We start from the raw sequence: 22286 nt of genomic DNA, 5'->3' as shown, positions 1-22286 counted from the left end.
TTTGACGTGTGGCGCCCTCATAGATATTTGGTTTAGCGAGTTGACACTTGTGTTATTTTGATTCAGTGAATTTGAGTTTTCTAGCAAAAATTTAATAAAATTTAAGGTAAGTGTTGAAATTATAACATAAAATTGATTATAAAAGAGTATTTAGTGTATATGATCTTTTTGATTTTTTCAATAAACCTGCATTTTGTTGTAAATAACCTAACTTTTTCTCTTATATCCCTCTTAGGACAATGCAAAATACGAAAAAAAGCCCTATTATTGAACTCAAGAGATGCAAGAAGTATTGATAAGCATTGAGAATGGAGTGATCACGACAAGTATTCCAGTATTTCAGCTGTTCCCCAATCCCCACACAAACTCTGCATTAAAATCTCCGGAAATTCTCCGGGAGAAACATTTTATCACGGATGCTTTCATAGTCCCCAAAAGAGAACAAACAGAGGAGGACATTCTGAGGTGGGTTCTTCATGCAACCAAACGTGGCTTTTCCATCACGAAAGACAGGTTGGATTACTGGTCACTGTGCGCAGAATCAATGTTAGTAGTCTGCTACTATGAGTAAAATGTTTGAAAAACTATGAAAAACTTGTTTAGAAAAATAATAAAAACCTATGAAAGTGTTTGAAATGCTTTGTTTTCTTTTCTAATAAAATTATTTTATTACTAAGTTTGTTTTATATCATTTGAAATTGTGGCCATAAGTTCGTAAAAGAGGCCATAAGTTATGAATTTGACATGGTTGTGAAAACCACATATTTTTCGGGGTTTCACGGATTTTCCTAGAAAATTCATTTGAATATATCAAAAGAAACTACATGAAAGAAATTACTCTTAAAATTTTGCTTTAATTGGTCAAAAAAAAATCAACAGCTGTAGGCAGATATGTCCTTAATGTGGCCATAAGTGATGCCTGCACCCTATACACTTTCGTTTTGAACGAGAAAATTGCGAAAATGTTTTTAATACTTTTGATTTGGGACGATTTGTTGAATGAACATGGCTTTTACGGCTTTTGCGATTAATCATGAGAAAGGTGAATAAATCCTTTTTCTAACAAGGGTAAATTCGAAATACGAACACATTTCGAAATTCCATTCGAAGATCATTTGAATGTATACAGTGAAGTTCACGTATCTCCCGCATACGCGCTGCCAGTACTGTGGTCGACTATTCGATATTTTTGACAACTGAGACGAATATCGTTAATCCACCATTGAAAATTCTCAGAAGTTTTCCAAAAGCTTTTCCTTACAGTGTTTTCGCATTTCTGTGCGAAAATTGAAACAATATAGAATTTTTCTTTTATCACCCACCATGATGAGATCATGAATGAGATGAGAGGAAAAAGTAAGAGAAGAAAATTAAAATTCAATTACACTTTTTTCTCTTGTCTCGACTGTTTCCACTCTGGTGAAAAGCTGGAAGTAAAACCCGAACCATATTGTGTCGCAAACAAATGTGAATATGATATAAGGAAGAAAAGTCTCTCTGGCAGAAGAAACAGTGTGGAAGTTTTGTTTGATTTGCCCGGAGCATGTCACGTATTATAAAATATTAACAGCAAACAATATTCCACCATCATACATTCATTGTTGGCAAACAGAAGGCACCCCATCTCAGAAAAGCTCCCTCTCACTCGGGTTATCATTTTCCCCATTTTCCCTTTGACTGTGGCTGTTTTTCTCGCTCTCATGGTAACACTTGTGAATATCATTTTTGCAGGGGAGGGACTCATGCATTATTGTGTAAAGTTTCAAGTTGTGAAAGGCAAATGACTTTCATTTCATTGAAGACTCATTACATTCTGTCTCTCCCTGTGGCTCCCCTGAAAGCTCCAGCATCTCCAAGAGGTTGCGCATATTAAGAAACCCATGTAGCAATCGCCTGAGATGTGTTTCGTGAAACATGAGAGACTCAGATTTTCTGAAGGTTTTACGAAACCCAATTAACCTTGAAAAGGTTTTGTGGAACCCAATAAACTTTCACAAGGTTTCAAGAAAGCATTAAGCTGATATGCTTTCTGAAGATTTCACGGAACTTGACTATCCTTGAGAAGGTTTTGTGGAACTCTATTAATTTCATAAGGGTTTTGTGGAATCAGTTGAATCTTCAAAAGGCTTCTCTGAACCCGATTGACCTTGAGAAGAGTTCGTGGAAGCCAATCAACCTTCAAAATTTTTCTCTGAAATAGATTGATCTTCAAAAGGCTTTGTGGAATTCAATTATTTTCGGGAAGACTGTGTGGAACCTAATAAATTTACAGATGATATAAAGTAACTCAAGCCAATAAATTTTCTTAAGTTTTCACTGGATTTGATTAACATCGAGATGGTTTTGTGAAACTTGATTAACCTCTTAAAGATTTTGTGGAACTAATTGAATCTTCAGAAGGTTTCTTTGAACCCCATTGACTTTGAGGAGATCTCGTGGAACTCAATCAGCCTTTAAAATTTTTCTCTGAAGCAGAGTAATCTTCAGAAAGCTTTGTGGAATCCGATTATTTTCGGAAAGATTTTGTGGAACCCAATAAACTTTCAGAGGACACAAAAAACTCAAGCTAAAACATTTTCTTAAGTTTTCACTGGATTTGATTAACATTGAGCAGGTTTTGTGAAACTTGATTAATTTCGTGAAGATTTTATGGAGCGTTTTCCTGAATCTGATCTAGTGAAGGTTTTGGTGATTCCAATAAATCATTGAAATCCTTCGCTGAACACCGATAATCTTCAGAAAGCTTTGTGGAATCTGAAAAACATTCAGAATGTTTCACTGGACCTATTAAGCTTAAGAAGGTTTTGTAGAACTTGATAAATCTTCAAGAGGTTTCGCTGAAATCGATTAACCTTGACAAGTTATTGTAGAACCTAATAAATCTTTGAAGGATTTCCTCAAAGATCGATAAAGCTTGAGAGAAGTTTTCAAAGAAACCTTTAAAGTGTGGAATCCGATTATTCTCGCCGGGAAGGTTTTCTAGAACTTGACACTTCCTTAACTTTTACAAGGTTTTGTGGGATCATAAAAACCCTCAGAATGTTTCAGTAAAACCGATTAATCTTGAGGAATTTTCGTAGTACTTGATAAGCCTTCAGAAAGTTTTACTGAAAAGATGTGGAACTTAATAAATCTTCGGAAGTTTTCCTCAAAGGTCGAAAAAGCTTTAGAAAAGTTTTCAAAGAATCTAATTAACCTTGAAAAGGTTTTGTGGAACCCAATAAACTCTCAAAATGTTTCGCTGAACCCGATTAATCTTCAGAAAGCTTTGTGGAGTCCGATTATTCTCGGAAAGGTTTTGTGGAACCCCAATAATCTTCAGAAGACTATGCTGCACTTGATTAACCTTCACAAGGTATTGTGGAATCCGATGAATTATCTGTTTCCCTGGACCCAATTAAGCTTGAGAAGATTTCGTGAAACTTGATGAACCTTCAGAAGGTTTTGTGGAACTTGACACTTCTTTGACTTTTACATGGTTTTGTGAAATCAAAAAGACTTCAGAATGCTTTCCTGGACAGCATTAAGCTTGAGAAGATTTCGTAGAACTTGGTAAGTCTTCAGAAGGTTTTGTGGAATTTAATAAATCTTCAAAAGGTTTTATTCAAAAAGCCGATAAGGCTTCAAAAGCTTTCGAGAGAAGATTTTGTGGGACCTAATATGCCTTTATAAAGTTTCTTTGGATATGATTAACCTTCAGAAGATTTTTCGCAGAATTCGATTAAACTTTGTAAAGATTTTGTGGAACTCAATCATTTTCAGAACTATTAAAGGATTTCTCTGAACCCGATTAACCTTCAGAAGGTTTTTCTGAACCCAACTAATATTGTGAAAGTTTTATGGAACCCGAGAAACATTCAAAAGGTTTTCACAAAACCCGATAGACCTTCAAGTTCTCCCGGAATCAGATTAAATTTGAGAAAGTTTTGTGGAACAAGATTAAACCTGAAGAGAATTTGCAAAACCCAATTAACCTTGAGAAGATTTTGTGGAACCTGATAGATAAACATTCTGAAAGTTTGTCCAAAATTTGTAAGCCTTCAAAAGTTTTCGCTAAACCCGATCAATCTCTAGAAAGCTTTATGGAACCCGATAGAGCTTCAGAAAGTTACAGTAATAATGGTATTTTAGAAGGTTTTACTAAAACCTGATTAGTATTTAGCAATTTTTGTGAAAGTAAGAAACTACATTCAAAAGAGTCTAGCAACACATAATAAATCTTAAATTTTATTTGAGATTTGCCTAAATCTGCAAATATTCTAAAGGTTTCGCGAAACCTGAGAAACCCGAAGCTCTTGTGGGTGAGTCACCCCTTGAACACTTCTGCAGCAATGCAATTTCTCATTTCAGAGATACTGTGAACAAAATAAGTTCATTTTGGAGTCTCTTATTCACCAGAGTCACATATTATGTATGGAATTTCTAAATGAGGAAAATTGTTTGACGCCATCTTCCCACTTTTACCACGGGGGGAAAAAAACCTCCAACGTGAAGAATTTTCCTATTGCGCCTGCGACAAGTTGAGAAAATGCAAATTGGATGTTGTTTGGTGGTTTTGCAATTTACACCCAATTCAAAAAACTCAAAATGTTGCAATTTTAATTGTACTCAAGCATGAGTACCACTAACATTCAGAGTCCTTCCTAAAACCCCTTTTCCCACTGATTTATAAATATTTCCTATACATTTATAAACAATTTGTCCTTATGATTGTTGAACCAAAGAAAAAATTAAATGTGGCAACAATTATTTCAACAACTTCTTCCCAACAATTCAAAGTGGATCTTTATTGGGAATTTTTCTGTGTTGACAAATACAAAAGAGGGAAAATTGCAAAATACTTTTCCAGTTCAAAGGAGAAATGAAAACATGCCTAATTTGACAAACACTGCATTGAATGGGGTGGAAATTGTGAGTAGTGCAGTGTGTAAATATAATTACAAAACAATCGCAGAAAAGAAAAGGGGCTTCATTTTCAAGTGGAAATCGTATTAGAGAGACAGAAGGAAAACACAAAGGGCACTGAACCCTTGAATTTTGAGTGTTTTGCAAAATATCAGGCATAAAGGGAAATGCTATTTAGCTGCAATTAAAATTCACACAGAGAAAAGTGTTAACTAATTAGTATAGGTTATAGGAGATTGGTATCTGTTCTAAAAAGTGATCATCTAAGAGATTAAATCGGAAAGAAAACTAAAAATGAAAGTTTTTAGTTCAGAAATCAATTAATTAATATTATAGTTTTTTTTAAACGATTTTCCTAAACTGCTTTCTACTGTTATGAAACGTCAAATTTAATGTCAAATTTAATATTAATAGCCCCATCATACCTTTTAGATTAAAAGAATTTAAAAAAAAAATCATATTTCTTTCTCTTTAAAACGTTTCGCATATGTCTATCTTACTCTTTCGCACTCTTCTTCTTCTTCTTCTTTTGAACATCACACCGAATTAAATTTAGTTCAGTCCAATTTCGAGTTTAAAAGAATGAAATAGAATTAAGCATATCTTTTGAGAAAGAAACGGAGGTAAATTTTGATTTCATGAAATTTTTCCAACTAAAAAGTGTGCCGGAGGCATAAACATATAAGGGAAGAGCGCCCCGGATCGGAATCTTAACAGACATGTTCCGCATTTAGTTGCAAATATAAGCCTCAAAATACTATTTGGTATTTTTGTGCATGCTAATTGGTACATTAGTGATCCATTTAACTATATCTGTGCATTTGAATTTTTAATTTTTACAATAAATTAATAAAAATTAGGTGTAATTGCAAACTTGCAATCTGTACCTCGGACCTTCACGAATTCAATCAGGTGTCTCACGGAAATTTGATTTTATAAATTAAATCAGAGCTAATGCAGTGCATTCTTGTAAGAGTTAATTGGTAAAAATTAGCTAATAATTTTTAAAAATTCTTTTGATTTGAAGCAACAATAAAGTAATAAACTGACGATCCGAGGAACACTGCCGATCGCTGGTACTCTTCCTTTAAATCGTTTCAAATGATTTAATAATAGCATCAAGAAACTCTTAAATCTTTTAACATTTTTTTTATAAAACACGACATATGAAGGTGAAAACTAATTTTACTGTCATTGAAGGCAGTTTTCATTGACATATTTGACAGTTCTTATTAAAAAAAAACATTGATTTATAATTTAAGCTGCATAGAGGTTACAAATAACAGTTCAGTCTTATAATGATCTTCTGTACAAAAACATGGCATTGTACAAATGCGCAGTAAAAAGTTAAAACTTATCAGTAACAAAAAAAATGAATCAGTGATATCGTTCAAATTTTGGCAAAGGGAAAATAAAGGGCTTTTCATTCTATCTGCAACAATTTTAGATGCTAATGGGTCCGGCACACCTATTAGATCAGGAAAATTTCATTAAGTCGAAATTCGAATACTTTTCTTTTTCACATATTTTGCATATGACTATCTCATTCTCTTGCATACCAAATTCGACTAAGCTAAATTGAATTTAGAGTGATGTTTAAAATAAGAAGAAAAGCGCGAGAGAATGAGATAGACATATGCAAAGCATGTGAGAAAGAAAAGGATTCGAATTTCGACTTCAAGAAATTTTCCTGATCTAAAAGGTGTGCTGGAGCCATAAATATATAAATTAGATCCATTTTTGTAAAGATCTAAGTTTTTTACTGACCATAATTAGATATTTTACTGCTCATTTTTAATTTTTTTACTTCCCATTTTGAATTTTTTACTGCTCGTTTGTTTTTTTTTTTGCCAAAAAACATCAGTTGTGAAAATTAATGTCACTGTCACTTAAACGTCAAATTAAAATTCTATCTCAACTGCTGTGTCTTAGTTTAAAATTTTTAGAACCTATGAAATAACTAAACTTTTTTCGAACTAACTTTTTTGACTTTGAAACTCGTTTAAAGTCATTTCTGGCACGGTGTCTTTATCCTCGGTAGGGCTTCTCATTTTAAGGACTGAACCATTGTTAATTGGACTTTTATATCTATCTAACTATCTTTAGAGCTCACTCGGGTTCATACAGCCAACAAAATAAAATTCTACTGTCAGTTAAACGTCAAATTCGACAGTTCAGATTGAAACTGTTCCTATTTATAACTTTTGACACTTAACAGACTGTCAAAAATCGCTTTTTAGTGTTTTGATTAACTCATGATTAAATAAAAGTTATTTAATATTCTTTGAGTAGAAAAATAAGGATCAATAAATTCTCTTCACGTATAATCGAAATTGAGATTTATTGAAAGAGTTTTTGCTGTAGCAAAAACTAAAGAATAAAAGCAGGAAATGACATAAAATGTCTCTTTAGTCTTAATGCAGTAATTGTTATCATATCTCATATTTATTTGCTATCGAAAATGGCTTATAACATGGAGTCAGTTCGACATTCTTAACGTAAAATAGAAGGAGAAGAAGAAAAAGAAGTTATTGAAAGCGCTAACTGTATGTGAAAGATTACCACTAAAGTGACAAGTTATGATTTGAATAACATATGACAAGTCAGGAATAGGAAGACATTCCAATCCTGGCTATATATCAGAGGCATGCAAGAATCGTTGAAACCGAATAAACGTCAAATGAAACATGTACGTCTATGATCAAAAGGCTACCAGATCGAACTTATTTTGACGTTTATTCGATTTCAACGGTTCTTGCACACCTCTCCCGTCAAATAATTTCGTCAGATATCTTTAAGTTTTCTACAGAAAATATCTACACCTCTGCAGAAAATCTGCCGAGAAATCTGTAGATATTCCTACGAATTTTATTTGAGCTTGGGACAAAATTCGTCAGAAATTTTTGCAGATTTTCTGACGAATACTGGTGCATGCTCTGACGAATTTCTGTAGATATTTTGCCGACTTTCTGTAGATTTTTCTACATTCCAGACTTTCCAGACAGCTGTGTCTGAAAAGATGGAATATTTTTCACTGAAGTTTGCAAAATTCAATAGAGTTATTCTTAGTGATTTCACAGTGTTTATATAAAATAAAAAATTCTGCGACGCCGTGTTCTAAGTAGAGAATAGTGAAGTGAAAACTTTAAACAGAGTGTCGACCAAAATTTCGTTTTTTTTGTATCATTCGATTGGCGATTTTTAAGAAATTAGTATTTTTGCTCACATTTTTTTTACTTATCTAAAATGTGTACTCGGTAATGCTTGTTAAGCAGAGCATACCATTTTCTTTATAACTTCTACAGTTTCTTCATAAATCAACAATATTTTTGTGAAGTAATGGAGGTTATGCAGATTTTCAAGGGAGAAATTCTGCCGAGAATCTGCAGATTTTCTGAAGAATTTCTGCCGAAAATCTACAGATTTTCTAGGCAGAAATTCTGCAGAAAATCTACAGATTTCCTCTGAATGTACTAGAATATACAGTTACAATTCTAAAAACCTCGGAGTAAAATCTGCAGGTAGAGCAATGATTTGACGGGGTGACAAAATTTCTGTCATATCCCAGTAAGCACAGTTAGCTGAAAAAATCAGCGTTTTCAGCATATTTTTGCTAAAAGTCATTTGGATTATCATTAAAACGTCACATTGATAATTAAATTCAAATTAAAACCGTTATACGTTGAGGTACTTCTCAAATTTCTCCGATAGCAAGTCAATTTTCTCCTAGACATCCTGAAATCACATTAATGACATTCGAATGAAATACGATAAGGAGGAAAAATCATCTAATCTTGTCATTACTGTGCCGCATATGGTGACCAAAGTTTATTCCTTATAGTCCTTCTCATCCCGGGCAACATTTATTTCATTTTGTCATCAATGGGCGAAAATGTATTTTACGTGACTTAGAATGGAAAGGCTGGTATTGGAATTTTATCTTGTAATTGATTAGATTACTTGTGAGCTAATGTGGCAAATTCTGTTATTGACAGACTCTGATGGGATTAATCACATGACATTTTGCCTCACTTTCCAAATGGATTTTCTTCTTGAATTTCAACTGTGAGAGAGAATTTTCTTTCGGGTACGAGGGAGAGATGGTAGGATGAAAATTCCCTTACCTGAACTCTTGCTTCTGTTAAATTGATTTTCATTGCTAAATCTTCACGTGTAAAGACATCGGGGTAGTGAGTCTGGGCAAATGCTGTTTCCAATTCTTCCAACTGTTGGAGGAAAGAGGCTTATTAGGAATGAATGTTTTGTGTGTTTTTTTTTTCGGGGAAAAGTCAAAAGAGATTTTCCTTACTTGCTGCAGCGTAAAAGTCGTTCGATTGCGTCGCTGTTTCCGTCGGACGAAGGTTTCATCGTGAATTGCTGGATGATAGGAATAACTTGTGTCTGCAAAGGATAAAATAAAATGTTTATTAAATTTTTTATCAGCAATTTACAATGGAAATGTGCTAGAGATGAATTGTGGGAGCAATTAGAGATATGAAAATTCCATATTTTGGTGTTGGGAAAAGCTCAGTGTGAGAGAGAGGGAGAGGGAGATGGCAATACGCGCAGCTTAATTAAGGTTCATTAATGAATTAGTATTCAAGAATTGGTTTTTGGTTGCCTGAGCCATTTGGTCCCTGGGTCAAAATCCAAAAACGAGAGAGTTTGAATCTTTCCACCCCACAAAATCCGCGGTGGTCATTAGCTTTTCGTTTTAATAATAGCACAAACATTTCCATCATGAAATTTTGATGCAGCGCGCACATGAAAATCACCAAAAACTAGAACGAGAGGGAATGAGAGAGGGAGCTTTTGGGCTTTGAGGAAGTATTTTGGTGAGAGAATGCCCTGATGCTTTATTCAGGACCAATAGGAAATTAATTTTCCACTTTTTCCATCCGACCACGATGATCCGCTTTTGTTGTGGTTCGCGAGGATTTTACCTCATACTTTGATTGCAAATTATATCCCTCATCCGGGTCTCAATTCGCCCAGTAAACAAATTTAGCACCAACACACCAAGTCAACCCCATTTTCCCAGAATTTACCATCACAGCTAAAAAAGAAATTCAAAATCCTAATGCAACTAATATTGAATCTTGTAATCACAAGTTATAAAACGATTATAAAAACAATTAAGAATATTATTTTCTTGTTTAGGATTTCAAGACCTTTCTAGCGATACCACATTTCTCAGGATCGATTAATGTTTTTGTCAAGTAAATTGAAATTAAAAGAACTTTTTAGTGAAATACAACGGACTCTCCGATTATGACTGGAATTGATGATTGAAGCTAATAATGACAGATATAAATCCATACGAGAAGGGAGATTTTTTGATTTCTCATGTACTCGACAGCTGTCACCCGAATGAAAAGCGAATATCGGAGAGCTCTGTATAGTGACAGTTCTAAATTCAACCTGTGGTCACATATAAGATTAATACTAAGAGTAAGAAAAGACGGAAAAAGAGGTGTATAGTATGCATAATTTTAAAGGAAAAATCACGTGTGTTAGAAAGAGTACACTCTCTTGGAGTAATACGATAAGTAAGTTATTACTGTTCGTATTAATTTTTTTCCGAACCGTCTTACAAGCAATTCGACAAATTTTTCATGAGTGCCAACTGTAATTCGATCAGTTTTCGAGCGATTTAGTGGCTGCCAACTTTGTACTTAGTGGGGAAATGCAAGAGTGAAGTAAGATAAAACACTTGCTATCTCTTTTAGTCATTCTCAGAGTAATACAATGAGTAAGACATTATTGTTCGTACACTGAGAAAAAAAGAAGCTGCGATTAACTTTTTTCCTCATAACTTTAACACTTTTTGGAAAAATTCACATTAAAACTGGTCGCATTTTTCAGAGCTAAAGTCACCTCCCTGCTTTTAGGTGTAAAAATATATTAACATTTTTTATGTTAATTTTACACGTTTTTACACATTACCATGAAAAAAGGTAACATTAACTCATAATGCAACTAAAAAGTGTAATATTTACATTTATTTCGGATCGCAGTGTAAACTTAACTTTTCCGGAATGTTATTTTGACTTTTTCGGATTTCTCACAGTGTATTAATTGTTTTCTGAACTGTCTTAGGGGGGAATGGGTACCTTTGAATGTAGGGAAGCTTTGAAATTGGGATTTTCACCTATTTTTTAAAGAAAATTGAGCCTTGTCGTGATATAATTTAGCTGGACAAACAGATTGAGAAGCTAAATAGCATTATGATATGGCTAAGGTCTATTTAAACTTAGGAAAAAATCCCAATTTCAAAGCTGCCCCACATTCAAAGGTGCCCGACAGGCAATTCGAGCATTTTTCCATGCGTGCCAACTGTGATTCGGTCAGTTTTCGAGCGATTTAATGGCTGCCAACTTTGTATTCAGCGGGGAAATGTGAGAGAGATGCAAGATGAAACATTTGCTATCTTTTCCTTTTTTGCCGTTCTCGCAGTTCAGAAAGTATTAATTTTGATATTAATCTTACATGTGACATGATCAAGAAACAGTACACTTTAATGGATACAATCAGTAAGATATTGCTGTCCGTATTAATTGTTTTCTGAACCATTTTAGGCTATTCGAGCACTTTTCCATGCATACCAATCATGATTCGGGTAGTTTTCGAGCAATTTAATGAGTGCCAACGTTGTACGCAGTGGTCAAATGTCAGAGAGAGGTAAGATAAAACACTTGTTATCTTTTTTCTGCTATTCTCGCAATTCAGAAAGTATTAATCTTAATATTAATTTTATATGTCACACCAAGATCAAGCTCGTATGGACTGTCACTACAGATGTTTCAGTCACTACAGACGTTTACAGAATTGCCTCATCCACATGCAATCCAATATTTATTCCCTCCAAATATTTTAGTACGATTGCTTTCTCTGATTGGCTGAAGATGATTCCAAGGATTCCAGGGTCTAGCCAATTAGAGAAGTCAAGGGAATTGAAATATTTTATAGTAAGCATAATAGGAAAGATTTTACTTGGGACCTTCTGAAAAGAGTTACATTAAAAGTTAAGTAATTTTCTACTCTTAACAAATTGAACAAAATAAGATTGAGGTTAGAAGTATTCAAGCTATATCCGAGAGTTATGTGATACTATTAAAAGACCTAGAACATATGCATTTTGCAGGTAATTTCAAGACCTTTCCCATGAAATTTAATTTTCAAAAATTAGTTAAGCGATTTAGCAATTATTGCAGAAGATCACTTTGGCAGAATATTAACTTTTTATCCACTGCAACTCACATTTTATGTCAATTTAACGTCCAGAATTTTATGGCAAAAATACAGCTTTGTATATGTGTTTCCACATTATCTGTCAAATTTCATAGTTTTTTATTGTTGTAAAATTGACATAACACTTTAACGGTTTATGGGTTTAACGGTTAATCTAAAAGACATGAACGAAAATAAATCGATGAAAAGGAAAAGTAGAGCAAAATTTGTATTTTTTCGTTAGATAAAAATACATAGGGGAGGTGGGGCTACATCGTGCTCTGGGGCTATATTGTTATACTGTTTTTCTGCATATTTCTAACAGAAACTGGGTTTTAATATGATGTAATTAGGATATACAATATAATTGTCTGTTTAAATAAAATATTTGTAAGGACCAGATTCATTTAGAAATAGACGAAAAATCGTATAACAATGTGGCCTCACATCCCTCTAGCTCTGGTTTATAAGAAATATATTGCACATTTACTGCGTGAAAAAAAATTGCATACATTCAGGGGAATTTCAAAATTATTTTATAAATGAGCTCCCAATAGTAAGCAATTTATATTGAATTCATTCAATCCGTTTTCACTTAAGCCGGAACTCCCTGTAGTTTTTCTTTTTGTAAGGAGAATAAGTTAATGTAGGTCTTAGAATTCTTGCCAATGTAGTAATGCAAGGAAAATTTAAAGAAAATTCACTTTTCGTAGATCTAATTAAATATTGAATAAATTAATATTGACGTTTCAATCAAAGTTTGACAACAAAAATCCAAAATCTGGATGAAAATGTTTAAAAGTTTTCACATACAGAAAGAGAATTTGTCAATTCTGAAGTTGTTAAAAGTTAAGCAATTTCCCCATAGCAAAAAAAGCGGAATAGGAATAACAAGCGAAAAATTGATCGGAATTTTCCAGTATTTTTCTTTGAAAAATTCCATAGGAATTTTCCATAATAGATTCCAAGGAAAATTCCATGGATTTATACTGGATTTTTTCTGTGGAATCACTAAAAATGTTTGCGGAAGGTTTGGAAACAAATTATCCATGTTGTCACAACACCATTTTGTTTGCTAGACATTCGGGAAAAATAGTGGAAAAACAATGGAAACGCTGTAGAAAAGATAGTGGAAATTTCCATAGGATTTCTCCAGCTTATCCCGTGGACGATACCGTTTGATTTTCCATATAAATGTTCCGCGGAGTTCCGCGGAATTTAACGTTGGAATTCCAGTGTATCGTACTTTAAATTCCATCGAGAGCTATGATTTCAGTGGAATTTCCGACTCCAAATTCCGTGGAAAGCTTCCTGGAATTTTAGCGTTAAATTTCGTGGATTATTGCAATTTAGATACTAGTCAAAAGTCAAAAGTAGAAAATAAAGTTGTTAAGATCTTCTTGACAAACTTCTGACAAATATCACTGCAAACGCAAACCTTTTCTCAATTCCTTATCAACTTTGAGGTATTTTTTGAGTGAAAAAAATGTTTCCCGCCCATTATGAGGAAAAACAAAAAAAGTGTCACCCTCAGAGAATCCACGCAAGGTACCAGGTTAATCCAATTTAAATTATTATGACTTATGTGGGTGAAAATTGCAGAAAATAATTAACATGATGTTACTAAAATGGGCTGCATCACATTCATAAGCTCATCACCAACAATTACTGTGTGTTATTCATGAGGCTATTTGCGATGCAAAAAGGATTCTACCCTAGAATCTATGAGGGATGTGTGTACTACACCCCTCATTCTTTGTCCCAAATGTGTGTTGGTCAAGCGGCACCGAAAGCAAAACAATTCCCAAATCGTCCTAAGCTAATTATTCATAATCCCTATTTGGGGATCCCTTGCAGGATTTCTGATGCCCATATTCTCTCTCACTGTCGACACTCTGAGGCACCTGCTGCCAAACCCTAACACTAAAGGGTTGATTGTGGACAGGAATGATCTGTAGATGTGCCTGTCATCGGTCAATCCTCCCAGAATCACTGATGATTCCCAAATCCATTCGAAATTGCAAAGGGATATGCATCGATTTGGCTTTATTTAATTCTTCACGTAGAAAATTGCAAGTAGAAATAAGCTATTTGACACCAGATTGAGCTGGTGAAGCTTGTACTTTTTAGTACTTTCTGAAAATTTAGTACAAGTGGAAGTATGCTTTTCTTACGCTTGATTGCAAAGTTCCTGAAGAGAGAAACCTTTTTAGTGTTCTCAAAGTTTGGTTATTCTGTATTTTGAAAATTGGGATAAAAAATTACTAAGTTTTAGAACAAGAAAAAAAATCAAAATCTTTAAAAAAAAATGTGAGAACGTTAATGGCTATTATCTAAAAAGTAAGGTTATGGTAAGTCCTTGTCAATCTAGACAATGAGAAATTCCCAAATGAGAAATTGTCATAATTATTTCGCCTGACCTTCTTGGCAGTACTAAAAGCTGAATATTGACACAAAGATGTGCTCTGGTAATTCACATAAAAAACATTTAAAAACTATAACTATAAATCTCCCTCAAATGTTAAAGAATACTGAAATAATCCAGAAATTTTAAATTTCTGTCACATACTGTTTTAGTTTTAGTACAATTATGTACTAATGTGTAGTACTCCCATAATAACTTGGATTTGTTTTTTTCAAATATTTTGGTTCCATAATTTTCATAAATAGGGTAAAGTGATATAATTTGGAATTAGTGTTACAAGTTGGACAATTCGCCGGTACAATGTGGACATGACTTTTTTCTTGATAAATACAGTACAAAATTTGTTTTTAAGCACAAGGAAGCAAATTATAAAACTAAAGCATTAAAAATATACAAATAAAAATGAAGTGCTAAATTTATCAAGACAAAAAGCCCTGTGAAAATTGTACCATTGTCCAACTTGTACCACTTTACCTTAAGCGCAACTTCTACAAATAGATAATAGATGTATTTCAGTACTCAGTTTTAGTACTTGTAAAATTAATAAATTGAATTTATCCAAAAAGAAAAGGTTCAATCCAATAAGTAATACATTTATTCAAAGGGAATAACGATACTGTTCCTATTAAAAAATTAAAGGGAAATCTTTCTCTCTAATGTGTTTTTAGTACATGACTGTTCTAATGTACTTCTGCATTATTGATTTTTCTTTGTGTTGATTATTGTCATGACTGTTTTCCTCAGTTCTCGTAGTGCCCCAAACAGTCGCGATAAAAACTAACGCAAAGGAAAGTCATTTACGCAGAAGCACTTTAGAACAGTCGTGTACTAAAAAATATACAAGAGTTCCTTTCTCATCTTCCACTCGAATACCACAATAATTTCTTAAATATATTATAATTGATAAGTTAGTAACTTTTCAGAGGATTTATTTGCTTAGCCGAGACTCACTAAGCACTGTAAGCACTTCTGGAGAAAGAACGGAGAGAGATGTCGACAAACGGTTTTCAGTATAAAGATTAAATGCCATGTAGAACACCCCCAAATTTTGTTTTTTCAGTAACTGAGTTCCTATGGCATCGATCAATCTCAAATTTTAGTATGTCAAAGCTGGGCTTAAGACCTTTCGACTAAAAAAATATTAAGCCCCCCCCCCCGACCTCCTTGACTCGAGCTATAAGAGGTCATAAATTGAATTTTCATAGTGCCATATATCTCCAGTTCTAATTATAATCAGAATAATTCCGATAATTATCGTAATTTTTAAAAATTTTAGTGCTTTGGAAAGCTCTCGTGGAGTACTACAAACATTATGACACCCCAATTTCATCCGATATAATCGAAGGTCCGATTAATCGACTAAATTGATTTTCGAAAATTCGATGTCGAATATCTCAAAAACTAGACGACGCTTTTTCTTTAAATTTTGGTATATTATAGCTGAGGTCAAGACCTTTCTAACGGTGGGTCATAGTCCTCTCTCGATGTTCGGTGACCTGAGATGTGATCGAAAATATTTTGACATCTCGATAATTGTCCTTTTAAATATTTTTATTACAAATCTCTAGCTAAGTTTTTCAATCGCAACATTTTGTAAGGTACTACTAAATTTCAATCGGTATTGTTTATTTTTTAACGAAGATTTCATTGTTACATCTACGTGTAATTTACGTGTTTCGGATTTAGAGTGTATCCTCTTGGACGAACATAATTCTGTGGCATTGTCGATGATGTTTGTGCTGGACGATGTAAGTGAATAAGCGTTTTCAAGGGAGAGGAATTAGAGACCGGAGACTCCTGTTCTGAAATAATTAGATTCTCTGGGTGAATTGTGGGGGGTTTTGTGAGATGTACTTTCACCTCCTCAATTTGTCGATTGAGGCTGATTCGCAAATTGGACGATAGGATTATTAAGTTTCTGCCGGTCAGACCCCAAAAGTCTCCCTTTCTCTCACACAAAGCCCTGTCTGGTCAATCAATAAATTGGCTACTTCAGTGTCTTAGCACACCTTTGGCCCCTTTGCCCATAGAGAAAACGGATGTCTGAAGGTGTTTCAGGTGTGTGTATGTGTATGTAATCCGTAAATGCAGCTTAAGGATTCAATCGGACACTCTCCAGAGCTGTGGACGGACTGTCTTGGGCCAAGAGTGAAATAATAACAAGATAATCCATCCTCTAACTGCATTAATATCGCACTACATGTGATGTTTCATCAGCTTAGATTTTATCTAACATATCTCCTCTCTCTTGGCTTCTGGGGCTTCTGTAACACTCCTCAAACTTACTAATTGAATTTCTAAAGCCAACCACCTTCAATGTGGTTCATGTGAGTGAAGTAAGAGTTTAGTTGTGGAGGAAAAGTTTCTTTTTTGGGTCAAAATGCTGGGAAAATTGCAAAATTATCCTTTCCGCTCTTTTCACAATCTCACCTTTTATATACTGTGTAAATAATCTCCGGCTCAAATTGTTTTAGGATAAGCTTTGGTTATTTTTTTTATTTACTATATTTTTTTTATAAATGTTTTCTGAAAGAATTGGCTTATTGAGAAAATTGTAAAAACTTAAATATACGTTTGAGATCATAAGGTGTTCAAATTTAAGCGCCATATTTGAAACATGGAAACAGTTGCGGCGAAATTAGGAACAATTGTGGCGTAAAGAAGACCAGTTTTCACGAAAGTAGGAACAGTTGTGGCGAAAATAGGAACAGTAAAGGAGAAGATAGGAACAGTTGAGGGAATGGTAGGAGAACTGTGTGGATGCCAAGTGACGTCCGGCTCCTAAAATGTAGCACTAAGATCCCTATTATCCGCAAGATAGTACTGAGAGGTACTTGTATGCTGGAAGGAGAGGTAGTAGTAGCTCCTTGAGAGTTGAACTCGAGACATTATAGTCAGTGTTCTCTGGGATCCTCATCAACGCAGTAGTTTATGGCCACCAAGGGGTAGATAACTGTGCCGCTCACAGTTCACGGTAAATCGGCAAATTGTGTCGATTTGCATATTTTGCACGAATTTGATCAATCGCGTTCAGATCTGTCGATCTCGCGCCGGTCTGCCAAGCAAGTGTACATATTAGCATTGAACAGACTGGGCCATTGCTCTTTTAATCGATTTTCAAAGAAGCAATGGAGAAGTGATATGACACCTTCATTTTTTTCGATTAGATAACTCACTGAGAACAGCGCCATCCAGTGTAAGTAAAATGTCCAAGGTGGGAAATATTTTCAGTTGTTCAAAACAATGTAGTTCACATTATTCACATGTATTTTATACTAAACTTTAATTTCACTAAGCCTAGACTCATTTTAAATGTATTTCAAAAGTTTTCACAAGAGTTTTATGAGTAAAATTTCCTTTGTTTTGATTTTTCCTGGCATCAGCTGATTTCGATGGTGATCGATGAAATTTCGAACAGTGAATTCAAATAGAGAATGTTAACGGACTATGTAATATGGAATTGTCAAGAAAAAGCAATTGACCGGGCAATTGCTTTTTGCTTTTTGTTCAAGGTATTTAAATTTGGCTAATTTTACTAAAATATCATTTTCTTTTTACAGAATATTGTCTCAGAGAACGGAAAAAGATCAAATTGATGCAAAAATTGGTTTGATGCCTCAATTTTTTGAATATTTTTTCCACGTGCAAAAAAGCAATGAAGGAGTAAAAAAGCAATGACCATGTAAAAAAGCCCAGTCTGTTCGATGTGATTATGATCAATATTGATAATTGTGTGAAAATTACGTGCAAGTCTTTTAAGAAATTTATTATGTAAGTATTGGCCTCAATTCTGAGACCAAAATCAAGATCAAAATTCCAAGCTGTCAAATATTTCCAAAATCAAGATTTCGTATTCTGACGCGAAGTAATTATATGGAACTTAAAATGTTTTAGCTAAGAACCAAGATTTCAAGATTTTCAACATTAGTAAAATTAATTACACTGTGTAGGATGTATTAAAGAATAAATGAGAGTCCATAAACTGGAGTACAGGCAATGCTTATGCAAGATGTGATTATTTTACAGATATCCTCAGGGTGATGTACTTCGATGTGTACATCTAGAAATACGTATTATTTCGATTAAATTACAAGGTCGAATACAGTATTTTAGATAGACAGTATTTTTCAAAGTAATTCTCTTTTTGTACCATCTCTTATAGAAATATTCCTCATCAATAGTCATTTCCATATGAAACTCTTCAAATTGTTGCTATCTTGAAAATTCTAAGCACCTCCGAGAGGTTCTTGGAATTATTTCAAGAAAACGAGAAAATTGACGTCTTGAAATCTTGTAATATTGGTTCTAGAATTGCTAATCTTGATATCCACACGGTTTGTGTCTTGGATTTCAAGATTCCAAGACATTTGACAGATTTGACATCTTGATCTTGATTTTTTGATTTCAGAATACCGAAATCTTGAAATTTTCTTGATCTTGATCTTGGTCTTGGTCTCAGAATTGAAGCCATTATTTATTTATATAAGAAATTTATTATTTAGATTCTTTACATTAGTTCAGAGGTGTGCCAGAACATTTGAAACCGAATAAATGTCAAATGAAACATCTACGTCAATGGTCAAAACGCTACTAGAACAAACTTATTTTGACGTTTATTCGGTTTCAACGGTTCTTGCACACCTCTGCATTAGATCATTTTAAACTTTATTGATGAAGGTAGAGTAACTTTCCAAGAAATCAAATTGGCAATCAGAATTCAAATTAGGAGAGAGAATGAAGGAAAATATTATGAAAATCGACGCGATGTCAAATTTTTGTAACATCATGCACAAATTTTGCGTGACTTTTGCAAAGCGAGAAAAAAAAACAACAAAACGTATTTCCATCTATAACTTGGCAATATTTCCCAAGTTATTGAAGGACTAAAGTGACTAAAAATACATTCCTGACAGGAATTCGGTTATCAATTACTCATGAATTAATCATCTAAAATCAGTCAATTTGAATACAGTCGAGTTCCCCAAATTTGAACTTCTCAAATTTGAACGACGGACGGTTGCAATCAAAATGTAAAATATGAGGTTATGTAAAAGAAATTTTGCATTGGAGTCTGAATAATAACTATTTTTCTCTGGTGTTTCCTCAATATTGTCGTATTATATTAATTTCCTCAACAAATTCCACCTAACTATTTAACAACAAATTCATTTGATAAAATTCGCTTAAGTTATTTTCCTATATTTACGAAAAGTGAATTTTACATAAATTCAGTTACATTTTTGAAAATATCGTTCAAATTTGAGGAGTGAGAAATGTCATCTATACCCGTCAAATCATTGCTCTACCCAGCAAAACTTCGATCTGCAATTCTGCATTTTTGAAATTTTAACGTTTCTTGTCATTCAATCGGATACTTCGTGTGGCTTCGGGATAGTCGTGCGACTTCGTGAGCATCGCGAATTTCTTTCGTGTTTTCTAACCATTTCCTTCCCCTTCGAATTTTCTATTATGGCTGATTTAATAATATTGTATTATAACATTATAATAATATTGTAAAAAAAGAGAGTATTCACGTAAAATTGTTGAATAAAAATTGAATTTTAAATAAATTGAAATACATATTTTTATGTAGTTAAAATAATGTTTAGAAACATTAGAAAGGGTAGAAGAAATGTAGAAATCATATAAATACTCTAAAGAAATTCTGCCGATAATTTTAAAATTTTCTATAGAAATTCTGAAGAAAATTCTGCAGAATTTTCATACAACGATCGGATCCACCTTAGAACAAAATTCTGCAGAAATTCTGCTGATTTTTCGGCAGTTAGTAATTCAAATCTGACGAATTTCTGCAGAATTCTGCAGAATTTGCCGGGTGGGTACCTGCCGATTTTACTCGGAGGTTTTTTGAATTTTAACGGTATATTCTAGTACATTCAGAGAAAATCTGCAGATTCTCGGCAGAATTTCTCCCTAGAAAATCTGCATAACCTCCATTACTTCACAAAAAATTTGTTGATTTATGAAGAAACTGTAGAAGTTATAAAGAAAATTGTATGCTCTGCTTAACAAGCATTACCGAGTACACATTTTAGATAAGTAAAAAAACTGCGAGCAAAAATACTAATTTCTTAAAAATCACCAATCGAATGATACAAAAACACGAAATTTTGGTCGACACTCTGTTTAAAGTTTTCACTTCACTTTTCTCTACTTGTAACACGGCGTCGCAGAATTCTTTATTTTATATAAACACCGTGATATCACTAAGAATAACTCTATAGAATTTTGCAAACTTCAGTGAAAAATTTTTCCATCTCTTCTGACACATCTTGTCTGGAAAGTCTGGAATGTAGAAAAAATCTACAGAATATCTACAGAAATTCATCAGAGATTCGTCATAAATCTGCCGAAATATTCTGACGAATTTTGTCCCAAGCCCAAATAAAATTCGTAAGAATATCTACAGAATTTATCTGCAGATATTCTGTAGAGGTGTAGATTTTCTCTACAGAAATCTTAAAGATATCTGCAGATATTATTTGACGGGTACCCCCCAAATGTTTAAATTTGAGGAACTCTACTGTATTATGTGTAATCTTACAGTAATGAATGGGTTAAATGGCGACTTGATAACAGTTTCGGCGAAAATGGGAACAGTTACGGCGAATGAGCGAAACAGGTGCTCAGAATGTCTAGAATGGATCCTGGGAATTTTTAACGTATAAACGGGCAGAATGATGTTTCTCGATTAGCTTTTACACAAAATTCACCTCGTTTTTGCCATGATTTTAACACCAAATTCCATCAAATAAATTCTTGGCAGCAAATATTTTTCCGGCATTTCCGCAGGATAGTGTTGAAAAAAAAATATGGTAAATTATTAATTTTTCCATGTTGTCAAGTGGAAAAATTGCATATGAATTGCAACACATTCGGTATGAATAAAAAGTCAACAGAGAGTGGAGAAAATACTCCAATGATAAAAAAAAAACGCTCGGGAGAGTAAACTTTGCAATCATCAAAGTGAAAATGTGAAAATGTAAATTTTATTAAAATTATTTTTGTCAGTAATTTGATTTTTCTTGGAAGCTCTCACGATATCAATCTCATTCGTCGATTTCCACGGACAGAAAATTCCTCCCTCGTGCCTCCCCAAATATCTCATCCCCCCGCGGGGGAAAAAATTCATGATATTTCCCCCGGTTGCATGTGATGATATAAATCTATTTTGAATGCACGCGCGCAAATGCAGAATCTCCAGAGGGACAAGGATGAGGGGTTATTGGAACACACCCAATTTGCATGGCAAAAAGAATTAAGTTGAGTGTAGTCATTGATGTTGGGAGATGAGAGTGTTCGGTATGATGGCAAAAATTGCATCAATTGCTAATTGCGAGAGAAATTCAATGAACACCTCCAGAAAGATTTCATTTGGAGATGATTTGTCGTGCATTATTCGTTGGCATAAGAAGTGGATTTATTGAGATTTTATTGCTCAATAGTTGCATTGTTTGAATTCTCAGAAATCGAACTTGATCAATCGATTCAATTAAATGCAAATCAATCTATACAATTTTGAACCAAAAAATAAATTGCATTCTCTTGTGGACTTCGAGCAAATTTGCACTTTAGAGGAGCATAATAGAATTTATCTGTAAATGGGAGAAGTGTAAAAAAAAATTAAAAAAGAAAATTGAACGGAATTTTGAAATGCAATTTATTCTAAATACGTAAAACTTTGCTATGGTATCGGTGAGTCTTA

At 33.7% G+C, this 22286-nt stretch overlaps 1 protein-coding gene across 1 annotated transcript in view; it reads right to left on the bottom strand.

Annotated features, from left to right (window-relative positions):
- The window catches only part of LOC129806096 (retinal homeobox protein Rx), a 93940-nt gene that overhangs the window by 44933 nt on the left and 26721 nt on the right, over nucleotides 1–22286 (bottom strand). Inside the window, exons 3-4 of the mRNA XM_055854446.1 lie at nucleotides 9215–9306; nucleotides 9030–9131 (exon numbers count right to left, since the gene is read on the bottom strand). Of these exons, the coding sequence (XP_055710421.1) occupies nucleotides 9030–9131; nucleotides 9215–9306 (194 nt within the window). The remainder of the gene's footprint in view (nucleotides 1–9029; nucleotides 9132–9214; nucleotides 9307–22286) is intronic.

This window comes from Phlebotomus papatasi, chromosome 3 (assembly GCF_024763615.1).
Source record: "Phlebotomus papatasi isolate M1 chromosome 3, Ppap_2.1, whole genome shotgun sequence".
NCBI classification, from domain to species: domain Eukaryota; kingdom Metazoa; phylum Arthropoda; class Insecta; order Diptera; family Psychodidae; genus Phlebotomus; species Phlebotomus papatasi.
The sequence above is the reverse complement of the archived record's forward strand: the minus strand, read 5'-3'. Positions and strand labels throughout refer to the sequence as shown.